At 39.7% G+C, this 23,396-nt stretch overlaps 1 protein-coding gene across 21 annotated transcripts in view; it reads left to right on the forward strand.

Annotated features, from left to right (window-relative positions):
• Positions 1–19,902, forward strand: part of ppip5k1b (diphosphoinositol pentakisphosphate kinase 1b) — a 57,212-nt gene extending 37,310 nt beyond the window's left edge. For 8 of the 21 annotated variants that reach the window (XM_016661475.1, XM_016661477.1, XM_016661479.1 and 5 more), the window contains 6 exons: positions 4,828–4,977; positions 7,251–7,313; positions 11,113–11,268; positions 15,094–15,231; positions 16,460–16,573; positions 17,611–19,902. In XM_016661475.1, coding sequence (XP_016516961.1) covers positions 4,828–4,977; positions 7,251–7,313; positions 11,113–11,268; positions 15,094–15,231; positions 16,460–16,573; positions 17,611–17,708 — 719 coding nt within the window. In that variant the 3' untranslated portion in view covers positions 17,709–19,902. Of the gene's footprint in view, positions 1–2,977; positions 3,087–4,827; positions 4,978–7,250; positions 7,314–11,112; positions 11,269–15,093; positions 15,232–16,459; positions 16,574–17,610 lie in introns of those variants that run through there. The other 13 variants (XM_016661487.1, XM_016661488.1, XM_007573477.2 and 10 more) reach the window with 9 other exon arrangements.
• The last annotated feature ends 3,494 nt before the right edge of the window (positions 19,903–23,396 follow it).

The following is a 23,396-nucleotide window of genomic DNA, read 5'->3' on the forward strand; positions in this document are numbered from 1 at the left end:
GTAAGACGTTCACAGTTCAACAGAAAAACTAATAAATTAGTTTGAAGGATAAATAATGAGAGGTGGAATAATCTGGCCTCTTAAATTTGTGGAAACTAAAACTTTGCTTGTTTTGATTCTGCTTCAGCACTCAGTCAGTAGGAGTCGAGGTTTCAGCAAAATAATGTAAGTCTGGAAAAGTTTGACAACAGATCTGTTAAGATTCACTATAATTTATGTTCACTGTGAACCTAAAAGGACTAAATGTTAATTAATCACAAGCTGCTTCAACAAAGTATCAGCTCTTCAGAAAAACACGTCAGTCAAGATGAAACAAACCCAGATATAAACACATTCCTCTACATCTTACCAAATAGTTGCCTGTTCTTTTCCTCCTACAAATATAAACTGGTATTGATGCAATTTCAGTTTGACATAATATATATTTTTAAATCTTTTTCTCGGTCTATCACAACTTCAAAGAACACTTCAAGGGCTTTTCCCCCCCAGAGCTCAGCGTTTCCAGGGGAATTTAACGTCTAATAAGCCTCAGAAAATGGCGACGCTCTCAGGCACGAGTCTGCTGCGTAATCGGAGCCGCGTGGAGAAAACCGTGAAAGCAGGAATGTGACCACAGAGGACAGAAAGACTTTCTGTCTTGTGTTCTTCATTAGCATGCTAACAGCTTCCCTACTTACTGCTCAGTGTCACCTAGACGACTCCGATTGTCTTTTAATCAAATTCAACTTAGCTCTTCTGAATAAACAGAAGTTTCTATTAAGCCTCGTTGTCACTGTGGATATTTACTGATTGTTTGCATCTTTTTTTCCTTAAGTTGAGGTTAAAGGTACATCGTGCCAATGTGTGATCAAGAGACAAACGATAACCAGTCTGAAAGCTTCACAGTAACTCCTTCTGAAGGCTCTGATGCACCAAGGAGACTGAGGACAGGACCACCTGCTTTGTTTCCTGCATTGTGTCTGAACAAAATGTTAGCGCATTAACGCCCTGCAGAAACAATCCTCCTGCCATCTGGGGCGCATGACTGCAAATTTTCATACGGCTTCAGCACTAAATTTATCAGGAGTTGCATTGATTATTTAGTAGCGATTCATACAGTGACTTTCAAAAGTATTCACACCCCAACGAGGGCCGCAAATTCATTTTATCTGTTAATCAAATTCTTGGTTTTTGAAGATTTATGTTTTTGGAAAATCTGGATTTTTTTCACCTTGGGTTTTCACAGTTCAGAGTGATGTCAGCGCCCGCAGGGCGGCCATCTTGTTTGGCAGCTGCAGTTTATTTTGTCTTTGAATTCAGGTCATCAATAGAACAGTCCAGATATTTTAATCTTTTTTTAATTACAAGAATTAAGTCATATTACAAGAATACAGTCATGGCGATACTAGAATAAAGCTAAATTGACAAGAAAATCAAAATAATACGAGAATAAAGGCTTAATATTAGGAGAATGAAGTAATAATTTTATGAGACAAGACAAAATATATAAAATTAATTATTCTAAATGTTTTTCTCATTAAAACAACTTTTTATTCATAAATGTAAACTTAAGACAGTCTTCTAGTAAAATTGCATCTTTATTCTTCTAATATTATGAATACATTGTTGACAACAAAAATCCTGATACTTCATTGAAATAAAAGTCACTTTTTGGAATTTTTTTCTGTAATATTTTAAATTGCTCTTTTTTAGAAAAGAAAGCATTTAAAAAAATTAATAATAAAATAAAATAAAAAATACATGAAAGAAAATTGTAGATTTTACTTTTAAGTCATATTGTGCCAACCCCAGACCAGAGTGGATTTTATTTTGATTTTCTGCAGCTCATACTAGTGCATACTTGTGAATTAGAAAGAAAATTATATTTTATAGTTATTCATTTGATCATAACATGAAAGTCCAGCAACTGTCCTGTCAACCGATTCTTCTACCAGATTTTTATTTAGGGGAATCAGGAAAAAGGGAGAGAGACGCATGTTTCTGTTTGTCGATTGTAGATTATTGCATAGCAGCAGATGAGGTTATCAGTTCTCACAGCATAAAATCCCAATAAAAACAGCATGTGGAGAAGGTAATGGGATAAGAATACTTTTGATATGTCATTGTGTGTGAGTTTAATTCAGATTTTTTTATTTTATTTTTTTTAATGATTTTTTTGTTTTGTTTTGGAGAGCGCTGTGTGTTTTCTACAGCTGGCATCTCCATCAGTTATTTATTGGTTTCTCTGTTTCAATTAAAATATTCTTCAGTCTGGATAAAGATTAACAAATGAGAAGAGATTGTTCCTCGCTGCATAACTCCACTACATTTCCCATTGTTGGTAACTCGTCTTTCTCACTGTCACACCTAGCTTGTTAAATCAAAGTGGTGCTGAATTTGGTGCCGAATCTGTCAGGAAAAACAAACCAACAAAAGGTTTGACTCTTGGATTAATTCTGTTTTAAAACACTTCCAGGATTGAGTTGACAAAAAATGCCACTGGCCACATATTGTAATGCGTTATGTGGATCATTTAGTGCAGGGGTGGCCAAGTCCAGTCCTCGAGAGCCACCATCCTGCAAGTTTTAGAAGTATCCTTACTCCAACAGACCGGGATCAGCTCTACAGAGGCCTGATAACGAGCCAGTCATTTGATTCAGGTGTGTTGAAGCAGGGATGCATCTGAAACTTGCAGGATGGTGGCTCTCGAGGACTGGACTTGGCCACCCCTGATTTAGTGCTTCGTAAAAGTGTTCACAGTCAAACCTTTTCACATTTTACACATTTAAATGTAGTTTTTGGGGGATTTCATGTCGTCATCCTGAAGTAGTCGGCTCCACTGAGGAATAAAACAAGACCTGGCCTTTCTGCATGCAGTTTGCATGTTCTTCCCGTACTTGCATGTGTGATCTCCGGGTATTCCTGCTTCCTTACGGTTACGCTGAGCTGCCCGTAGGAATGAGTGTTTGTGCTTGTTTGTTCTGTTTTCCTGTGACAGACTGGTGACCCATCCACGGCCCCTCACTGTCCCGCACGGATAAATGCTGTAGACAATCAGTGGATGGAAAATGGTGGATTGTTTACAAAACTTTTTAGTAATAAAAATCTAAAAAAAAAATGTGGCGCATGTTTGTATTGAGCTTTCCAAAGTCAATCCAACCATCTTCATCAGTCAAGTCCCTGCTAAAGAAAAGCATCCAGCAGCTTTCTGCTGCCACTGCAGTATGTGAGTGAAGGAAGTCATCGATATTACAAATAAAAACTGAAAATTAAACACAGGTGACCTCAGATTTCATCTTTCCAACACCTACATTGCGGCGCTGACTGGCTATTCAGACGATTTTAATGGATTTGACTCCTTGGGTTGTGACCAAAATAACTCACACGACATTGTTAGAGAAATGTCTGGGTGAGAGGTTACCTCTACTTCATCACAGGAGGATTTTGGAGCAAAGTATGTAAGGGATGCAGCAAATATGTGGAAGAAGTTGATGAGATCGAAGTGAAGCGTGCACATGTGCTTCATGTGCCACAAAGCTTTGCACCTGAACCATAAAACACCATCCCAATGGTCTGACATGGTAGTGGCAGTATGATGATGTGGGAAAGATGGATAAAGCTAAACGCAGTGCAATCGAAGCTAATCCAAGGTTCACCTTAAACAAGAGCTCAATACAAACACATGGACACCACACTTTAAAGATTTTTAGTTTCAAACTAAAAAGAAAAACTTAACGTAACTTTGTGTTTGTGTGATAAAATCACATCAAGGTTTGTGTTTATAACTTTAGGAGATGTGAATAGTTTTTTGCAGAGAACCGTCTGACCCGAGTGAAGTTTCTCCCCCACCTTCTTCAAATCAGACAAAAATGATCTCAAACATTTGTGCTGCGTTTGTGCAGCAAAAAGGTTTGTTTGTGCCACTGTCATATTAAAGATATTAAGAAATGTCTCCAGAGGTCATGAAAGGTCAACCAGCATCACATCTTCTTCAAATCAGACAAAATTGGTGTCAATCATCTCGACTATGTTTGTGCAGCAAAAATTGTTGCTTGTTCTGCTTTGGCTTTGAAGATGAAGGGGGCAAGGGGCAGTTGACCTTTTGACCTTTAGACCTTTGTTAAAGGTCAAAGGATCTGATTTGAAGAAGGTGGGGGGAAACTTCACCCAGGTAATCATCGTCATTGCAGGGCTGGACAATGAGCAATATCAATATGTCTGATTTGATATTCAGGTTCAGTATGGCCACCTTCTTAAAATAAAGGTCAGTCAGAAGATGGTTCAGGCTAAAACACTCACTTTTGGCAAAAAGTGAATTACTCTGTTATTTTAGGAAGATGACGAGTATCTCCAATCCAGAGAACCACATGGCATTCTGGGAGATCTAGGTAGAGGAAAGGCTTTAGCCGCTCATCCTCTAAGCTAGGTTGGTGGCGTAAACTACCTCACTCACTCTGTGGTTACCTAGCAACAACCTACTGAGTAACTTGCACAGTTTCAGCCTCATAACGGCTTAAAAATCAACAACTAGTGTGGAATGAAAACTGTGGATAAAACAGGAAAGTTCATGAAAGGTCACGCCAGCAGTTTGGCACCATGTCAGAGATAAACTATGGACATGAGCTGATATGAAAGGCTTACACCATGGAACGGTCTTCAGCCATATTGTCCAGCCCTAATTCAATGTAAACGTGTTTAATAAAAACAAGAAGCCTGATGCTTTGTTTGGAACAATACCTGCATGGTGTGTAAATAAAACGACTCACCGGTCATACTTCCACTCCCACCCACCCATCCACCCTTCACCATCCTCTCCTTACCCCCTCCCCCTGACTCGTCCTCACACAGGCTCGCTCTGCTCTGGCCTCTTCAGTGCCTCAGCCCTCGGGGTGTCCTCTAGCGCCCCCAACTTGCGGGATTACGTCCGCACCCAGCACCACCACCACCGAAAACCGCCTCTGTCCCCCGGCAGTCTGCCGTGCAAGATTGGCATGTTTGGTACGTTCACAGCGGTGTTCGTGGGGTCGGGTGTTCACATCTTTGCCCTTCACCTTTTTTATTATTATTATTATACTTTTTTTTTTTTTTTTTGTTGCTTTTTTGCTTCTGCTGGTCTCGTCTTGGAACTATTGGCAGCTATTTCCTGTTCTGTTATTTCCCTCCTTTTCCACGAAATTTCAAAACATCCCGTTTCTCCTCTAAAGTCTTGGCGACACTGATCTGATCGCAGAGTGACTGACTGTGTGGTAAATGTTTTGCATGCAGGCGCATGTTGGGAGTGTTCAATGCTTTAGGCACTAACCGTCACCATCACACCTCTCTGCCTGCTTGGGGATTAAAAAGGTTTGATTTTTTTTTTGTTTTGTTTTTGCATGCCATGGCACTGTCTCCTCATTTGTGGAATTTAATAATCTGTCCTAAAGTAGCTTTGGTGGCTAGAAGCCCAAATCCTGGCTGCTGTTTTCCTTTTTTTCTCCTACTTAATTTTGTGGTAATCCTCACTACAAGAGCCAGTAATTCAACTGGAAATAATCCAATCTGATTTAAAAAATTTTCCTCATGCTGCTACTGGTAAAAAGCAGCAACTCTCTTTGCACTCACCAAGATTTCTTAACAATCGCCTACATTTACGCCGCACAGCATAATCACAGCAAAATGGTAAGTTATTTGAGTTGGGATTAAATTGTGCACAGCAGGAATTTTTCCACTTAGTGGTGTCGCTCTGATAGCAAAACTTCACAGCACCAACAGTAAGAATGATGAAGGGTGAGTATATGAACCAATCAACGTTTCATTCAATCAGTCATACTTATTATCCGCAGGCAGTTGTTGTGCAGCTCAGTTGATCACATGGGTTTGATCACAACCCATGTGATCAAACCCATGTGATCAAACCCATGTTTGATCACATGGGTGATCAAACTCATTTGAAACCCATGTGATCAAACTCATTTGAAAATGTTCATTTTGTCTTTATTTAAATGGCTGAAATCGGCTAAAGCTTTAAATCTTGAAGACTTCTCTTCACTGGAATTAAGACGCCAAACCAAACTCCTGAAAATCTATCCACGGGGCACTAAAGGGCTTTGATTTTCATCAAGTTGTAGGAAGTTGCAGGTAATCTGGGTTTTACTCTGACAGACCTGGAGAGTAGGTTAAATTTAAACCTTGAGAAATTTGTAAATAACTAAAATGCATATATGTATATCGGTCCTAGAGTAGGATTTTGGGGAACTCCATGTTTATAAAAGAGTCTGAAGAAGAAGAAGAAGCAGAAAATCTCCTTTAGGACCTGAAACCAAAGTGCTGAACCTTTAACCCCTCCGTGTTGAAGGTCGGCGTGTTCTGGTGTCGGATGCAGAGGAGCAGCAGAGGGTTCTGAACCAGCAGGAAGAGCCGAACCAGCACTTTAATGTAACAGGAGAGATAATTCAATTCAGACCGTCAGTAAAATTTGAAGTGACATTTCTAGCTGAGGCGCTTGTGCAATTGTTTTTAAAATCTTTATTATTACTATTATTTTATTTTATTTTATTTTTTTAGACTTTATGGTTGCATATAAGTTATTATAGATTCTGTTTCAACAATGGAGAAAGCAGATCAGTCCCTCAGCTACTCTTAATTTGTCTAAAACTATATAACATATGTCACTGTTATATTTCAATATTTTTGGTTTTATTTACCTATAGATTTTGCACCGTTGGAATAAAATGCGTGCTCCCAAACTCTAACCACTGCAGCGCAATTTCCATAGACAGAAAATAAGTTATTTTCCTCTGTAAAACTTCAGAATGTTTCAATATGGACTGAGAAACTCGATGTGGTTCAGAGTGTTGAGAGATTTCTTAACATGTTTTAACTTCCTGGTATTTTGTTTATACCCAGCAGGTTGAGACACCTGTAACAAACTGATATTTTTGTCTTTGCTCTGGATTACGTCAGCATGTCTTAGTGTATTTTATCGACATTTTATCTATTGACAGATTATTACAAGTTATGCATCTTTTCCGTTTGGCTAAAAGATCAAATTGAGATCAAATTTTCAACCTCTTTTTTTTTTTTTTACTTCTCATTCTTCTCTTCATTTTCCCTCAGAGTTGTTGGCAGAACGTGTGTGAATCAGAAAGCCAACTCTGCCCTATTTCTGTTTCCTCCTCTTTTTTTTTAATTTATTTTTTTTATTTTCATTTCTTTGAAGAGCACGCAGGCCGACAGACTGGCACAGATACCGGCACCTCCAGTAATCCCAGTTACCTCTCTTATCTCCTCAGAACTGCTCTCTATGCCGGCAGTAAAGAGGTTTTCTGTGTCGTTTGCCAGGCATCCGACCAATGGTATGTCCGCTTTTCTTCAAGTATACTTCGACAATCCTCTAGTTCATCTTGCATGACCCTTTTGTGGGGGGGTAAAAAAAGAAAAACCACCTTTGGGGATGTGGAGATTTGACTTAGTCAATGACATCGAATGAACGTTTTCATTTATTTTTCCATCAGAGTTTCTGTTTCACCGCACAGCCTCGGTGTTTGATGAGCCTTGTGTTGTTTTCAGCCTGCACTGCTAACACCACCTGCTCTGCCTGTTCAAGGTTAATTTACCTCCCTGATTCTGCCATTTCCTCACAAATTGTTCTCTTTCTGGAATATATCTTCTTCCTCGGATATATTTCCACGTGTAGACAATCTAGTGCACATCATAACTTGTACTCACTCAAAACCTTTTGCTCCTTTTTGAGTCATTTGTACTTTCCAAAGGCTGTGGTCTTCTGTTTCTCTGTGTATTGATGTGGGTTGTGGTGTAAAAGTGAGAACATAAAGGAGATGTTGTGGAGAATCTCCGTCACATCTTTGGAGGACGTCAGCTGATTTAGTGCAGTTTTGAATAGGGCGTGTATATCGGGCTCAAAGGTGTGCATTCTGCTGAATTCGGTTTTATTTTTAACATGACATCACTCTCTCATTTTTTTATTTTATTTTATTTTTTTACATATTTAAAAGTCAACGGACTATCTAGAAACTGAATTTTATTTTTTTATTGTCCCCAAGTGTTGATCAGAAAGTAGGTCATGCCGTCAGTTTCATCTCCAGTATAAAACGTCCTGTGTTTTGAGGTGAATGAAGCTTCTGCACAGTGTAACATAAGACTATGAGAAGTTATTACAGAGTCACTATTATGATATTTTAGTAGTCAGTTCTTAAGCACAGTTGATGGGCTAACTCATGAACAAATGAACCCCCACCGGGAAAAGAGAAGAGGCTTCGTCGCCCATCGCTGTTGTTGCGCATGTCGCTTGTGTCGTACCAGAAACACGCAGACACAAAGGTTCTGGCTCAAGACTTCTGTACGTAAAATAAAAAATATGATCAATTGTGTTAAAATTTTGGAGCATGTTAAATTTTGTGTCATTAATTTATCTAATTAATTAATTTCCCAACTAATCTAAATATGAGTTAGGCCTCTGGTTTGTGGGTGTCTGCTGGGTTTTTACACATTCTGGCATGTTGACAGTTTCTTTATGCCTCTTTAGTGTGAAATTTAAACTGATATTTACTATGTTCACTATAGTTGGGGTACATTGGCGTCTGAAAGGCGTGAACCTCATGGTGTTTGCACCTGTTCCCGGCGTGCAGAGTGGGACTTGTGCTGCTTGTTTTGTGCAGTTTACAGAAAGATTTTCTGTCATTTGTTGCTGGAAGAAAACCTGGTCTTGCATTTTAGGTAGACTTTGACTCTTAGACCAGAAGGAGTAATTATCAGATGCTTGTATATTATTATTTTTTATCTTAATTGTAATCTGTTGAGAATAAGGGAGACAAAAATAAATTCACCAAATGTCAAAAACTCGAGGAAATATGATCAGTTTGTTCAAATGTTATCCGAAGTAACTGATAGAGCATAAAGAGCCTTATTTTTTTAATTTTCTCTTTTTTTGCCCACATTTTTTACTTCAAAAACGCATTTAAAAAGATGTGGCCCCCCAAAAGTGATGCTTTTTTTGCCTTTTGTTCTACTTATGAGCCAGAAAGCACATCTTAGATTTGACATCAACAACAAGGAAGCTGTTCTTATTGGCTTGTTACAGCTTGACTATACTAATATTATTGTAGCACAAAGCCTTTGTTCCCGGCAGACGGCTGGTTGAACCGGTGTCTATCGATCAGGACATCCTCAGAATCTCAACATCATTAAAAACACTTGGATGTGCTGCTTGCGTCAGTAGCTGTGACCTTGTATTGAATCTGCAATTAATTCAGAGAACGGATGAAAATGGATGAACGACTTGGAACCGGATCAACAGAACTCGTCCATGAACATTTTTCTTGATTGTATATTTTTATGCGTCTTACACAAACAAAGAAGTCGAATGTTGCCTGTTCTTGGCACCTTCCTCGTATTTTTCTGATAATTCAGTAAATGGTTTTATCAGACAGATTGTTTCCAAACACATGATCTTTTCCTTCAGGTCTGTATCTTTACGTTTCATAGAAAATCACTGAAACTACGCAAATAATGATAAGAATGTACATCTTTAAATGTGAGCTGTAAAACTGAATATTTTGATGGATACAGATGAGATTCAGCTCACCTGTTCCAATATATTTTCGAAATGCAGGAAACCTAAAATAAAATGACCTGATAAATATTTGGCAGCAGCAGGTGATTTGGGGTGTGCCTCTGCTAGCCCTGCACATCTAGAGAGTGGGAAAGTGTAAAAATTACGTCTCTGTTTTCTGTTGGCTCTCATCTGGACTTTGACTGGGCCAGTCTAACATTAGAATATGCTTTAATCTGAACCGTTATGGCTCTGGTTCTGTGTTCACATTTGTTGGTAGATTGACGTCCAGCCCTTCTAAAGCTAAACTGTTTTCTTTTAAAGATTGTCCTGAGTTTAGCTTTGCGTGTAGACCCAAAAGTTCAAACTTTATGTGTTTGTTAAACATGTTTGGTGTGTTTCCAGTACAGCTTGTGGCCAACTTTAAACAGGGCTTCTTGTTTGTAGTTTTTTTCTTTTTCTTTTTTACCCAATCAACGACTCCTTGCCACTCGTCCCGAAAAGCCAGAGTTGGGACGTTAAAGACTAATAGTTGTCTTGTTGGACAGATTCTCTGGCTCTGAGCTGTGGATGTCTGCAGCTCCTCCAGAGTTACCACAGGCCTCTGCTTGCTCAGCCTGTCAGTCTACAGATGTGGCCTCGTCTCGGTAGGTTTGCAGTTTTGTCCCAAACCTGCAATTGGATCTGCTGGATTTTATTTAAGGGTATCAGAGTGAATGGAAATAAATTACTGCCATGCAAGATTTTTAGTTCCATGTGTGGAAGTGGCACAGATCGGATTTTTGGGGTGTGGAACGATCGGAATTGGGCTGTTCAGATCGCAGCGGAAAAAGCCGTGTATGGGTCGCATTTGCCTGCCTTGAACTGGCCGATTCAAGTCCAGCCTGCAACTCGTTTGTAATGTTGTGGTTTGATTTTAAACAATAGATCTTCGAGGAAGAGCAGACCAAAATCCCTCTAGAGCAGGAGTGGGCGACCCCAGTCCTTAAGCCCTAGTGTCCTGCAACTCTTAGACGCCTCTCTGGTCCAACACACTTCATCAAGTATCTGAATCATCTGCAGTCAGATTCTCTAGGCTCCCGTCAATGACTTCATTATTTGACTCGGGTGTGTTGAAGTAGAGACGCATTGAAAAGTTGCGGGACACCGGCTCCTGAGTCCTGGAATTGCCCACCCCTGATCTAGAGGAATGTTTGTTGGTCGTTATTGTTTCCTAGATGTCCTATCAGCCAAGAGGTCAGCTCCTTGTTGACAGGGTCAGGCTGGTATAGCTTCCTTCTCTTTACAAATGAAATCATCATTGGGAAATTGCTTCTTGCTGTTTTTGCTTTTATCTTGGTCTGAAATTAGTTGTTTAATCTGAAAAATGGAAGCGTGACAACAAAACAGAACCAGGATCAGGATGTTTCTGTCAGTCAACTCACTGAAGATCTTCGAGAAAAGAGAAGTGGTGTCTCAGGTCTTCCTGTCTAAAGATGCCGTGGTTTAAGCTCGTTACCTCCCGCCTCTCCTCATGTTCCTCCTGCTGCTCCGCTGTGCTGTCATTTTCCTCCTCTCTCTGTCCTCTGCCTCTCCTCCCTCAGAGCCCTCAGATGAACTCGCTGAGCTGGCGCTGCAAGGGTTTGACCCTGTCGCCCTGGACAGGTCCTTCTCCTATCACCTGCACCACTGTCCCTACCACCTGCGCCTCCTCAGGATCCAGCTGACGTGCGGCCTTGAGCTCTCCGACTGTCTCCACGGTCAGCCTCTGTAGCCCGCGTGCTTCCCCCCTCCGCCCCTCCCCCTCCATGCCCGTCTTGCGCCTTCGGACCGGTACAGGCGGAAGATGGCTGCCGTCGATGCCCTCTGAGCTTTGCATCAGCTGTAGCCTCCTGCGTTGGTTGTCATGGCTTGGTTTCCTGCCTGTTGTTGCCTGTCTGGTTTTTCTAGCGGTGGGGCTGTTTCATGACCACAGTGTTAAAAACGCTTGCATGCTGACCGAGGAAGGCAGCATCGTCTTCCTCTCTGTATTTAGCTGACAAAATTTAGAATCATTTACAGAGTAGAAAATTAAATTAAAAAGTAGGACTGAAACGATTTATTGTGATTAATTGGAGCTTGAAATAATCATCAACTAATTTAGTAATCGATTAATCGTTAACTAAAAAACAGGCAATTTGAAAGAAAAAAACACTCAGACCTGTACTTAGGTAAGAACTGTAAGAAAAGTTTCTACATTTTTGCATTTAAGATGAAAACATCCTTCTTTGTCTCTAAGTATGTTCTTTGCTGAACTCGTCAGGTTCAAATCCTGTTAGATATCTTAAGCATATTTTGCTATCCAGTTATTAATCGGTTAATCAAAAGAATAATGAGAATAATCAGAGACTCACAATGTGAAAACATTCTGTAAAAATACAATGAATATCAATTCTACACAGAAATAGATGACGTCTTTTTTTTTTGCTCTTCCCAGAGCAGCAAAAGTAAGATAACATTTTAATTACACAGTTAGGATATATGTGAATGTGATGTATTATGTAATTGCTTAACGTTTGGATTAAAAAAACATAAGCAAAAATTTAAAATAAACTTATGATATGTATAGTAGTTTTCATTTAGCAGATGTGAAGCATCACTTTTACCATAAAGACAACGATCTAAAGATAATGATTCTCAAATGAGAATCAGGCCCTCTGGTTTAGTTTCAGGTTTGTTGGAGTGGATGTGAGAAGAGCCATTTTTCTTCAGCACTGATGTGTTTTCAGAGAGCATCGTCTGGTGTTAATGGCACCAATTAGGCCTTTTACAGAGCGAGAGCGCGACTCGGTGTCAGTACACCGCCGCTCTCCCAGGAGGCTTCATGGCCAGGTGGCCCATGTTGGAGTGGATCATCAGCTTCTGTCATTTTCTGCTCTTCATCTGGAGCTTCTGTGTGAATCTTTTATGCTGCTAGTCTTATTGTATTGTGTCAGTGGAAGAAAATTATTGACCTTCTTTCCTAGATACTAGAGTAGAATAGAAATGACTCTTATTTCCCCTCAGTGTGACAGCAGCAAAGTGGCAGGCAGGCCAAAGCATTCAGATTCACAAAAAGGTGAAAATATAAAAAACAAAGTATGGATAAGAGCCTGTGCATAGTAATAGTAATAACAGCATATTTTGGATTCAAAGAAATATGCAACTGAGTAAGTTGATTTAAAAATGTGCATGTTAAGGCTGGGCGATATGGAGTTAAATTTTTATTGTGATATTTTGCAATACTTTTGTGATAAGTGACAAGAACTATTTGTTACATGTTTTTAAGGTAATTTTGTGACTGACTCACAGCAGTTAAAACCCCACAAACATAAATAATGCTCTTAAAAAGTATTCCTATATGCTTCCTTAGGACTCTGGCTACATAAAGAATATGATTTGTGTCACTAAACTGCGCACAGTAACTGTATTTACTGATGCTTTTATTAAACGAATAGAGAAAATAGTAAAACTGTCATTCCTGACAGTTTGAACAGTGTTGGGAAGATTTAAAACAGCACTGATGGAATTTATCATGACAGTGATAAATCAACATCTATTACGATAAACGATATGATAAATACCCAGATTAGTGCGTGTATGTTTCTACATAAAAAATGGACTATTCACAGAAAATCCTGGAATATAAACACTCATTGAGCTTGTGAAGGAAGGACCTGCCAGAACGGCTCCTTTGTGCCCCTAAGATGCAGCAGTCTGTCCCTGAATGAACTCTGAACTGTATCAGATATCAGTGATGAAGTGGTCTGCTGAGTACCTGTGAGGACTGGGCAATATGGCTCAAAAATAACATCTGATTTACTTTTGTTATTACCAAATTCAATTTTAATTTATTATTTATCCTCATTTTTTTTCTTTAAAAAATTACTAATGACTTTTATTTCAGTAATTTCTTCTGTGAGTTGAAATATGAGCTTGTTCAAACAAGATGGCGGTTCTCGGGTGGGTTAACATCACTCTGGAAACCCAACAAGTGGATTGGTGGGACTGAAAAAATGTCAAAATTTTTCCAAAAATGAAATCTTCAAAAGCAGAAAATCCGATTAATCACTAAAATCGATTTATTGCCCAGCCCTAGTACAGGCTTCTATAGTGAAGAGCTACCAGCAGGAAGTGAAGCAGAATCCTTTGGTTTTGGTCAGGGGTTGGATAATCTGGGTCAGCTAACCCACATGGAGAGCAGAACCAAACTGACTTAATATGCAAGATGTGAGACCGAAACATTTTTATGACTTATTTTTATCAGCATGATTCATGGAAATGCTTAAAAATAAAGAGTGAATTTGAAGAACCTGGGCGCTTTTGTTTTTGGAAATGAAATGGGGTAAAACCTGTCAGACTGACCTAAAGCCTTTGAGAAGTGATGCTTTTTTTTGTTTGTATTTTGCTAAAAGGTTTCTAGTTGAGGCGTGATTCCCCCGGAGAATCGGTTAATTTAACCAGGTTTACTGATCCTGCTCCAGAGGTTCAGAGGTGGAAGCGCTCCGTCTTAGTGCCTGGATGCTGCATTGGGTTACAGCAGGGTCACATTTCATTCTTTTTTCTCTTCCCGTTTTCTTGGGTTGGTATTTTGTACCTGTGATGTTGGTTCTTTTTAAAGGTGGGTATAAAGAGGAGGTTCCTCCTGTCTGGGACAGACTTACTGGTTTTACTGGAAGTCATGACTACATTTAATTTTTCATTGTAGTTTCAGTCTAGTCCTAACCAACGTTTGGTTTGTGTTTTTATTTTATTTTATTTTTTTTACAATTAACTTGCGTTCACCTGACCAGGTGCAGGATTCTCTGTAAAATAGTTAAACTTTCCTCTGGATGATCGCTACTTCCTCACTTCTCGGTTCCTTTAAATCCTAAATAAATCCAACTTTTTAAGTACATTTTAAACTCTGACATTTCCTATTTCTTCTTCCTTCAAATTCAAAAGCTCTGTTGTTCTTAACCGTGACTGCAACTTTAAGGTTTAAAAAAAAATAATCATATAGCCACCTTCATAAAATAATAGTGTTGTTTTGTTTTGTTTTTTGCCAAAAATAATTTTTGCAGTAAAAATCACCACCTCTTAATTGCCAAAAGACGATTATTTAAGCCATTATTTTAGGAAGGTGACAGTGTTACTTTTGCCATATTTTCACTTTCAAAGTACCTTCAAACTCGGCGTCATATACTGTAATCATTGTTGCCATGGTTACGGAGGACGCAACACGTTCCTGCGTACACACGACACAACGTTCGCCAATTAACCGGTGAGAAACCTCACGGGTGTTTTTGTAACGTGGCTCTGATTAACTGAGACTCCTGTTGCTGTGCTGCCACATCTAACCGACCCTAAAAGGCCGTCTTGTCTCGTCTCGTCTCGTCTCGTCTTTTCTCGTCTTGCTGTAGATCGGTTGTTTTGTTTTTGGTTTGGCATGGAGTGATCTAGCAGCTGCCTGAGGAAGAACCAATAAGCTCAGAGTTGGCTGCTTTCCCCTCTCCTCTCCCTGCACCCAGTGATCTGGTACAGTGAAGCGTCTCTGTCTTTCTGTCTCTCTCCTCTTTAAACCGCAGGATTCGAAGGCTGCTCTATGGTGCCCTCTATCTACCCGCTGGAGACACTGCACAACTCTCTCTCCCTGAAGCAGGTGGAGGAGTTCCTCAGCAAGGTGTGCGAGAGCATCGGGGAGGCCCAGGCCAAAACCATGAAAGGTGGGTCTCATGGAAGCTCAACACTCACTGATGTTAATGTTTGGAGAAAATTCAGCTCTTATACAACTTTATAATATGTCTGACATTAGAAAAGGTGTCAAAAACATAAACATTTTATAATTATGTGATTGAGCTGCTGTTGTCTGGACTTGATTATGATGATGATTGTTCATAGCAGGTAACTTTGTTTTCTTTTTCTTATCGAAATGAGTTTATATTTGTTATGATGAGGAAAATAAGTAAAAAGATTTTTTTTTTTTTGAGTAATAAATCAATTAATCGGGATAAAATAAAATTCACCCAATGATTTCCATTCTGATGTTTAATATTTTTTGAAAAATAATTTTAGAGACTCTGTAATCCATTTTATTTATTTAAGGTTTTGATTGTGCGTTTTTATTTTAATTTCCATTTTATTTCCTGTTTTTTGTTGGGATTTTTTTGTGGGTGTTACTTGAACTATTCCACCTCCAGTGTAAAGTCTTCTTTACAGAATTACAGTTTATTAGTCTTTGAAGTGGTAAACTTGCATTACTGAGCCATTTTAAATATATCACTTAAAAATTCCCTCAAAACAACGTTATCAAATTACTGGAATAATTTATCGTCCAGTAAAGTGTTGTATTGTGACAAGTCTGTTCCTGTAGGATGTCTTTAAACCGTGGTGGATTGTGGGGCTTTGACACGACGCTGATGTTCAAATATAATCAGCTAGTCTTCAAAACATACCTGAAATGTTACGCATGAAGACCAAAATATGTTACTTATCTACGTTGATGTCGTTCAAATGCAACATGCGTTAATAATTGGGGTTGTTTTTTCAGAGGCTTGAACTAAAAACATATTCAACTTTAACCTCTTTGGTTCCTTCCTCCTTTTCTGTCCCTCTACTTCAGACTGTCCTCTCTGGTTTTACTTCACTCAGTGCACAGTTCAGACAGAAGCTGTTGGCTTTTCAAAATAAAGTAAATTTACAAAGCTTCATGATATTTATATTTATTTCAAACTCAATATAAAGTGCACAAACAGGCTGTGTAGTAAATGTGCCAAAGTATTCTTGCTTTTGTTTCAGCTCCAGCTTTATCCCCAGTAAACGGCTTTACTTGTTATCGAGTCTCATTCGGTCCACATCTCTCCACAAACATCAGTTTGCCATAATGCAGTCGGATTTGGGTTTACGTCCAGGGAAAAGCAGAACTTGAGCCTGATGTTTCTGTTTCTTCTGCAGCACTTTCTGGTTTGTTTGACTCTCAAAGTCAGACGTCTCTCTACAGCCCTCAGCAGCCTCTGTCCTCCTCCGGATCGGAGGCGTCGCTCCGTCCGCCGGGTCAGCCTCTGTGGTGTAAGTCTAACAGCATGGTGGTTTTTATAATGTCACACAAGAGGTCGACTCCTTACGGATCCCTGATGATGGGTATCTGCACAGTGGAGTTTTTAGAGAAACTCCAATCTGAAGTAAATGCGTGACACAAAGTAGGACATGATCATTAAGTGCAAGGAAGTTTGATTTTATTTTATTTTATTTTTTTTTTTTGGTTAAAAAAAAACCAGTCAACAAATCAAGTGTCGCAAACTCCATTCAGAGGTCTCCTAAATGTTAAAAACATCATCATGAAGACCAGCGGCGCAAAAAATGGGTTAGCACGGCGCTACGCATGTGGGTGCCGTGCTAAAAGGGGCACCAAAATAAAGGCAGAAAAATAATTGGCATTTCAGTCTTTTTCTATAGTTACCAGCTGTTTGAGTGTAGAAACAACAAACATAAATATCTGAGACACAAACTCCAAAGTGCTATTTAGGAACGTTGTTGCTAAATAGCACTTGGTAGAAACAACAGAACCGTTTCAACAACCCAGTTCATCCCTCTTAGCTGTGACTCGATTTGTTTTTATTTTCTTCTCCTCCTATGAAGCCTCCGCCTGCTTCCTGTTGGTTTTGATGCCACACTGTTGATTTGTATAGTACCTGTTGATTTATATCGCACCTGTTGATTTATATAGAACCTGTTGATTTATATAGAACCTGTTGATTTATATCGCACCTGTTGATTTATATAGCACATGTTGATAAGACTTTTCTGCTTACTCACTTCTCCTATCAATCTCTGCTTGTATCTTTCAGAAAAGTCTTTTTCTCTCTCTCCTTTTGTTCCCGGGCCTAAATAATGAGTGTGTAACATTTTTAACGACATGAGAGCCAAATTATTTTAGAATCTGGTGAAGATCATTTCTAAAACTCGATGGTGTGTTTATCGGTCGGTCAGTGTATAAAATCACCACATCAGATCAGATACCTGTTTTTTTTTTCTTTTTAAATACGTATGCACATTTCTGTACTTGTGGCTTTCATCTTTCTTTTTTTTTTTCTTTTCCTGGGCAGACGGCAGCATCCCGTCCAGCGCCGTGTCCAGCGCGGGCCCTTCGTCCCCGACCACCGACAGCTCCGGCCTCGGCCTCAACTTCAGCTTCAGCGAGTAGCTCCGCCTCTCCGAGTGACCAGAAAACCTCGGCGCTGCTGAGCAGGCCGTGCGAAGGACGTGTCAGAGTTTTCTTTCAGAAGCAGCTCTGTTCCCAGCCCTGCTCCAGAATGCACTCAGACTTCGACACGGACTGGAGCCGTTGTTCTCTGAACCGTCCTTCGGTTTGGTGACACATTTCCACTGAGGAACGCTCTGAGCGTGTCACACCAGCTTTCACACACACCTGTGCCTTTCATACGTTTTTCAGTGCCGTCGCGTCAAGTGCCTGCTTACTTTTTTTTTTTTTTTAATATTCCAAATTTACCAAATACGTCAAGCTAAAAAGCTTTAAGCATTTTTTTTTATTCTGCTGATTGTGTCGTCATTAACATTTACCCCAGAAGCCGACTGTCGAAGGAACCTCCTGCTGTGTGGATTTCCCCAGACTGGCATCTTACACATCCATCAGTTTATGCCTGAACTAGAATAAGCCTGTTTGCTACTTGCTCTGTCCTTCCAATCATGGTTTCGTTTTTATTTATTTGTTCTCTTCATATTGACCAAAAAAGTGTAGGTTTTGATTTTTAAGGTTTTTTTGTTGTTCTTTTTTCAGACACAGGTTTCCTCTGTAAAATTCACACCACTCTGATCGATCTGTGTTATTCACTTGTGTGTATCTGCTGTTTATTGGAAGCAAACACATTGTAAATGTGCCTTTTTTATTTTATAAAATCACGTCAGGTAATCAGAAAACAATGCAATGTTGGAACTGAAGAAACCACTAGATTAGGGCTAATCTGACAGCAGAATTAGGATCAGTCCGATTGCTGTATGCTGCCTCGATCTGCTGTCCTGCCTAATCAAAGTCACGTTTTAATGAAATGTAAATGATTTTTGGAGCTCATTTCTAACCACGCTCAGCTAAAGAACTGATCCAAATAAGTTTTGTCGGTGTTCCACTGACATGAGGGTCAGTGAGCTGAGGGCTGCAAGCTTTGGAAGGTAAACACCACTTCATATTGTTCTACTGTCACAATTAATGAGGAAATCATGAATTATGCTTTAAGTTCTGCACAGCTATCAGCTATTAAACTCTAATGAGGTCTCATATGGTCTTCTCTCACTTTCTCTGGCATCTCATTAGTCGTTAAACTGACTGGAGTTTTCTCCTGCTATATGTCGTAGCGTAGCGCTTAGCCGGCTAAAGAAAGATGGCTGCTTTTTCCTCACGATAACAATCAATTTGATTATTTTGGAAATGAAGATATTTCCAGAGTAGAAGAAGAACCACCCATCCCTTTTATTTTACGCCATGGTAACTGTTTAGCAGTCAGCAAAGCTAGCAGTAGCATCTCTGATAACCAGCTAATATTAGCTTTTTATGGCCTTACTCTTCAAAGAGCAGAACAGTTAAGAGTATTATATTTTGTACAATCACTAGAACTATAAACTATGAATACCAGAAGGACCATGTCCAATAAACCGGGTAAATCCAGCTTATTCATTGCCACGTCATAGCAACCGCTATGCTAGCAAGCAGCTAGCAGCAGGTCAGCCATTTTCTAATCAGCCTTCTACGTTTCCCCACAGGTTAAACACATACAGGTCAGTTGGAAACTGTAATTTTCTGTTTATTAAAGGAAAATGTGTCAGACCTGCACATGGAGGAGGGAGAACATGTAGCCTAAAGTTAGAGACACTGATATACTTTGCTCCAAAACCATCCAATCCAAAGTTGAATGTTAAGCATCTGAATTTATCCGTTTTACTCTGACCAAAGTCTCCTAACTTTACACTTCAATCTCTCTCTCCCTCTCTTCTTTTTTTTTTCCAGAGAGCTCGACTTCAGCTTGTTAAAGCTTAGACAAAACCACACAGTAGAAACGGTTTAAGTTATAGGAACTGTCTGTCTAAGCTGAAAATGAAATGATCCCCAAAACTTTGAAAAATCTGCTGTAGCGTCACATTCTGTTTTTTTTTCTTTGTTTTTTTAAATGATGTGTGTTAGATTTGCTTGTTTTTGTCCAAACGTGGGCTTTATAGCTGAATTCTTTACTCGATTGTTTGATATCGGCCAAAGAGATTGTGTGTTTGATTTGCTTCAGAGAAGCAGAGTGGCGCCGTAAACGTCTGTAAAACTGTTCAGGTCAGGCTGGTGATGCTGGACAAATGAAAAGTGTTGATGATAAAATAAAAAATGTTGTCAAATTGAACCTGCTGTTTGTGTCTGGCCAAATGTTAATGGCCCTGTTACATTCTGGACTTTTCACATTGTGATCAATGGCCCAGAGTCCAGACACAACAACCTTTTATTGCTCTTCCACAGTTGCAGCTCCTTTTCTCCATCCTTCATCCCCCATTCCTGCAATGTTCTTGTTTCAGTTTTACTTCAATCTTCCCCTCCCGTGTTTCCTTCACCTCAGATTATATTCCTCCTTTTTACCCTTTTCTCTCCATCATCCATCCCTTGTTTTGGTTCACCTTACTCTCTGACGTCAACCATTTCTGGTTTCAATACTTCTCCTACTTTCACTTGTCTCCCTTTTTTTGTCTTTCTTTACCAACTATATCCACTGCTGTCATCTCACCTGATAACCACATTCTCCTCTCTCTTTCTGATATATCGACAAAAATGAAAGTTCATCACCTCCATCTATAAACCACTTGAAAACTTCTTCCAGCTGACCCCAGCTGGAAGATATCGGGACGCAAGAATCCCAATATCTTGCGTCTGGAAACTGGGCTGTCTTGATTGAAGACCAGCTGACCTTTAAAGATCATGTTGCCTCCACCTCTCGTTTGTGTCGCTTCGCATCGTTAAACACGAGAAAAGAATCAGACCTCACTACACATGACATGCCACCCAGCCATCTGCGCTCATCTCCCACCTTGATTGCTCCAACGCTCCGCTAGCCGGTCTCCAAATCTGTACTGTGAAAATATTTAGACAGTCCAGACGTCTTCAATCAGCCTAAAAGGGTACAATGTTTATGAAGCTCCACTGGCCACCCGTAGCTGTCTGCGTCAGATTCAAGTCTTCGATGTTGGCCTTAAAGACTTCTTACGTTACGACTCGGTCACTCCAGTCATAAACAGCAGTGCCTTCACAGTCCACAAGTGGTGTACAGTTCAGACTCTTGACAACGTATCTACCGGAAGCGAAGCATTCCTCTCCGTCGTCTTCAAGAAACTCTTGAAGACCCAGTTTGTCAGAACATCTCCTACTTTTAGCAACCACTGAATTTACCTCTTTGCTAAACCTGTCAACTCTGACAATTCAGATTCAGTACGGAAAATTGAAAAGTACTTTTGCTTTGTCTCGTGCTGTTGGCAATCTGATGAAAACACTAATGATGTTTTTACCGCTCCTCAAGGTTGAAGGCGCAGAACTCTCCCAGACGTCTAGAGGAAAAGGATTCACAAATACTCTTAATACAAATGGAAATGAAATGTTGTTGTAATCATATCATCCAAGTATCTCTGAAGAGTCACTGTGGATGGTGATGCTTTGGGTAGGAATGATTTCCAGTAACAGTCCAGCAACAAACCTGAAGACGCCTCTGACTGAAGATGCTTCATGATCATGTGATTGTTGAAAGATGCTGACATTCCCAGGCAGCAGAGGTCATGATCTACCATGTCGAATATGGATATTTTACAACTTTATTCTTGTTAAAGTACGAGAATAAAGTCACTTAAGAGAATAAAGTTGAATTCTACTGTATTATTTAGACTTTATTCTCAAAATGAACTTTATTGTCGTGTTTTTTACATTTCTAAGCATGACCCTAATAATGTCATAATATTCCACAGTAAAGTTTCCTGGATGACAAAATGAGTTGTCAGCAAGCACTGCTAATCCACCTCATTTGCTTTTGCCGTTCCTTTTTAAATCTCTGATTGGGCGCTATGAACCTGAATATCTTCCTTCTAAGTAGCTTATTGTTGCCTCTGATATTAAATGTGTAACGTCATCCCTATTGGCAAATCCCTTTGGATGACAGAGTCTACCAAATATATAAACATTTTCTCATTTCCACGTGTGTTACCTCTTGTTTAATCTCCGTTTCTCTACTTGCGTTACGTCTTTGTTTCTTTTCTTGCTCAAATTCAGTCTTTGTTGCTTTCTCCTGCTGTCTTATCCTCTCAACTTTTTCTCATCCTCTGCTTTTGATTTCAGCCCTTAGATTTTTTTCCCTCCCACCCTCCATACCAACAGAAGAGTGGACCTCCTACATCTTTCTTGCCTCACCCCATTTACCTCCTCTTCCTCCTCTTCCTCCTCCTCTTCTCTAAATCTCCTTTAACAACAGTGATGACTCATGCCTTCCCCTGTTGCTCCTGTGCGTTGCCATGGGGACACCCCCACATCTAATTGACTCCTCCTGAGGGACTGAACGGACAAACAGAGACGGCCGACTCACCGGAAGTTAAAAAAAGAAAAGAATCCCTGATGTAATTCTGTCTGGGAGACTTTTCATCTCTGACTCAAACACGGCAGTGTGTTCATTCGGCTTCGACGTTTAGCGCCGCAGCTTCTTTAATTTACTCCCTTAACGAGGTGACAGCTGTTTTCCAGCAGGTCGTCTGGAAAAGCCTAATCAAAGAGCGGTCGCTTCCCACCAGGGTGAAGAGCGCTTTGTTAAAGCAGAATGGATTGTAAGAGGCTTATCAAAAGCTGATTTCATTTGAGAAACGCCGCCAGGACAGGTGCGGGGTGAACAAACTGCAAACTGAGGAAATAAAACGCAGTCAAAAGCTTTGAGCTTTCATAAATACCTTATCATATATCATAGTGACTCAAAAATATTTTAAAGCTTTGAAAAATTATTTGTACACCTTGAATTTTTTCGACATTATGTATAAACTTAAATCCACATAATCACACCAAAAATACCCCCAACTACGTAGGGCGTGAATCTGAAGAGACAGCAGAGCATGGCGGTGGCAGCATCATGCCGTGAGAAAGTGAAGTAGTTCGGGGCAATCCTGGAAGAAAACCTGATGGAGACTGAAAAACATAATTAGAGTAAAATAAATTGGTAGAATAGTCAACAAAGTCCAGACATAATAACCAATAAAAAAAATGGCAGAAGTTTAAAATGAATGGTGTCGGTCTCCATCCAGACTGAGTTGTTTCCCCAAGACGTTAAAGCTGCTTGTTTGAAACTCCGCATCATTACCTGTTTCCATTACAAACCTGCACAAAACTGATATTCTGCTAATGTTGACAAAAATAAAATACGATTTCACGATTGAGGTGTTTCCATTTATTGAGAACATCAATTAAAATCACACCTGAATAAGTTATAAGTTCATAAAAAAAACATGCTGCGCCATCATCCTCCTACCACTTCCTGCCATCTTCTTCGTCTTTTCCGCCCCCAGTAACATCCTGTTGTTGATCATGTGACTTGTGCGATGCTATAAAAAAAAGAGAGAAGTGTTCCCACCGCAGTTTGCTGACTACACTAATTTCGTCCGAAAAACCTCCTCATTCTGGCGAAAACTTTTTATCAACAATTTTTTTTTTAATTGACGTGTTTTCATGAAGCAGATTTATTTTTTGAAAATATCAAATTGCGCAATGATGGAAACGCTGCTCTGAAATGCATTGAAGTTTGTGTTTGTAACCTGATAAAAAGATCAAGAGGTGGGAATTATTTTCAGATTCATGTGCAGACGTCACTGATGGACGGTCATCAAA

The sequence above is a fragment of the Poecilia formosa genome, unplaced genomic scaffold, assembly GCF_000485575.1.
Source record: "Poecilia formosa unplaced genomic scaffold, Poecilia_formosa-5.1.2 Scaffold330, whole genome shotgun sequence".
Classification (NCBI taxonomy): Eukaryota; Metazoa; Chordata; class Actinopteri; order Cyprinodontiformes; family Poeciliidae; genus Poecilia; species Poecilia formosa.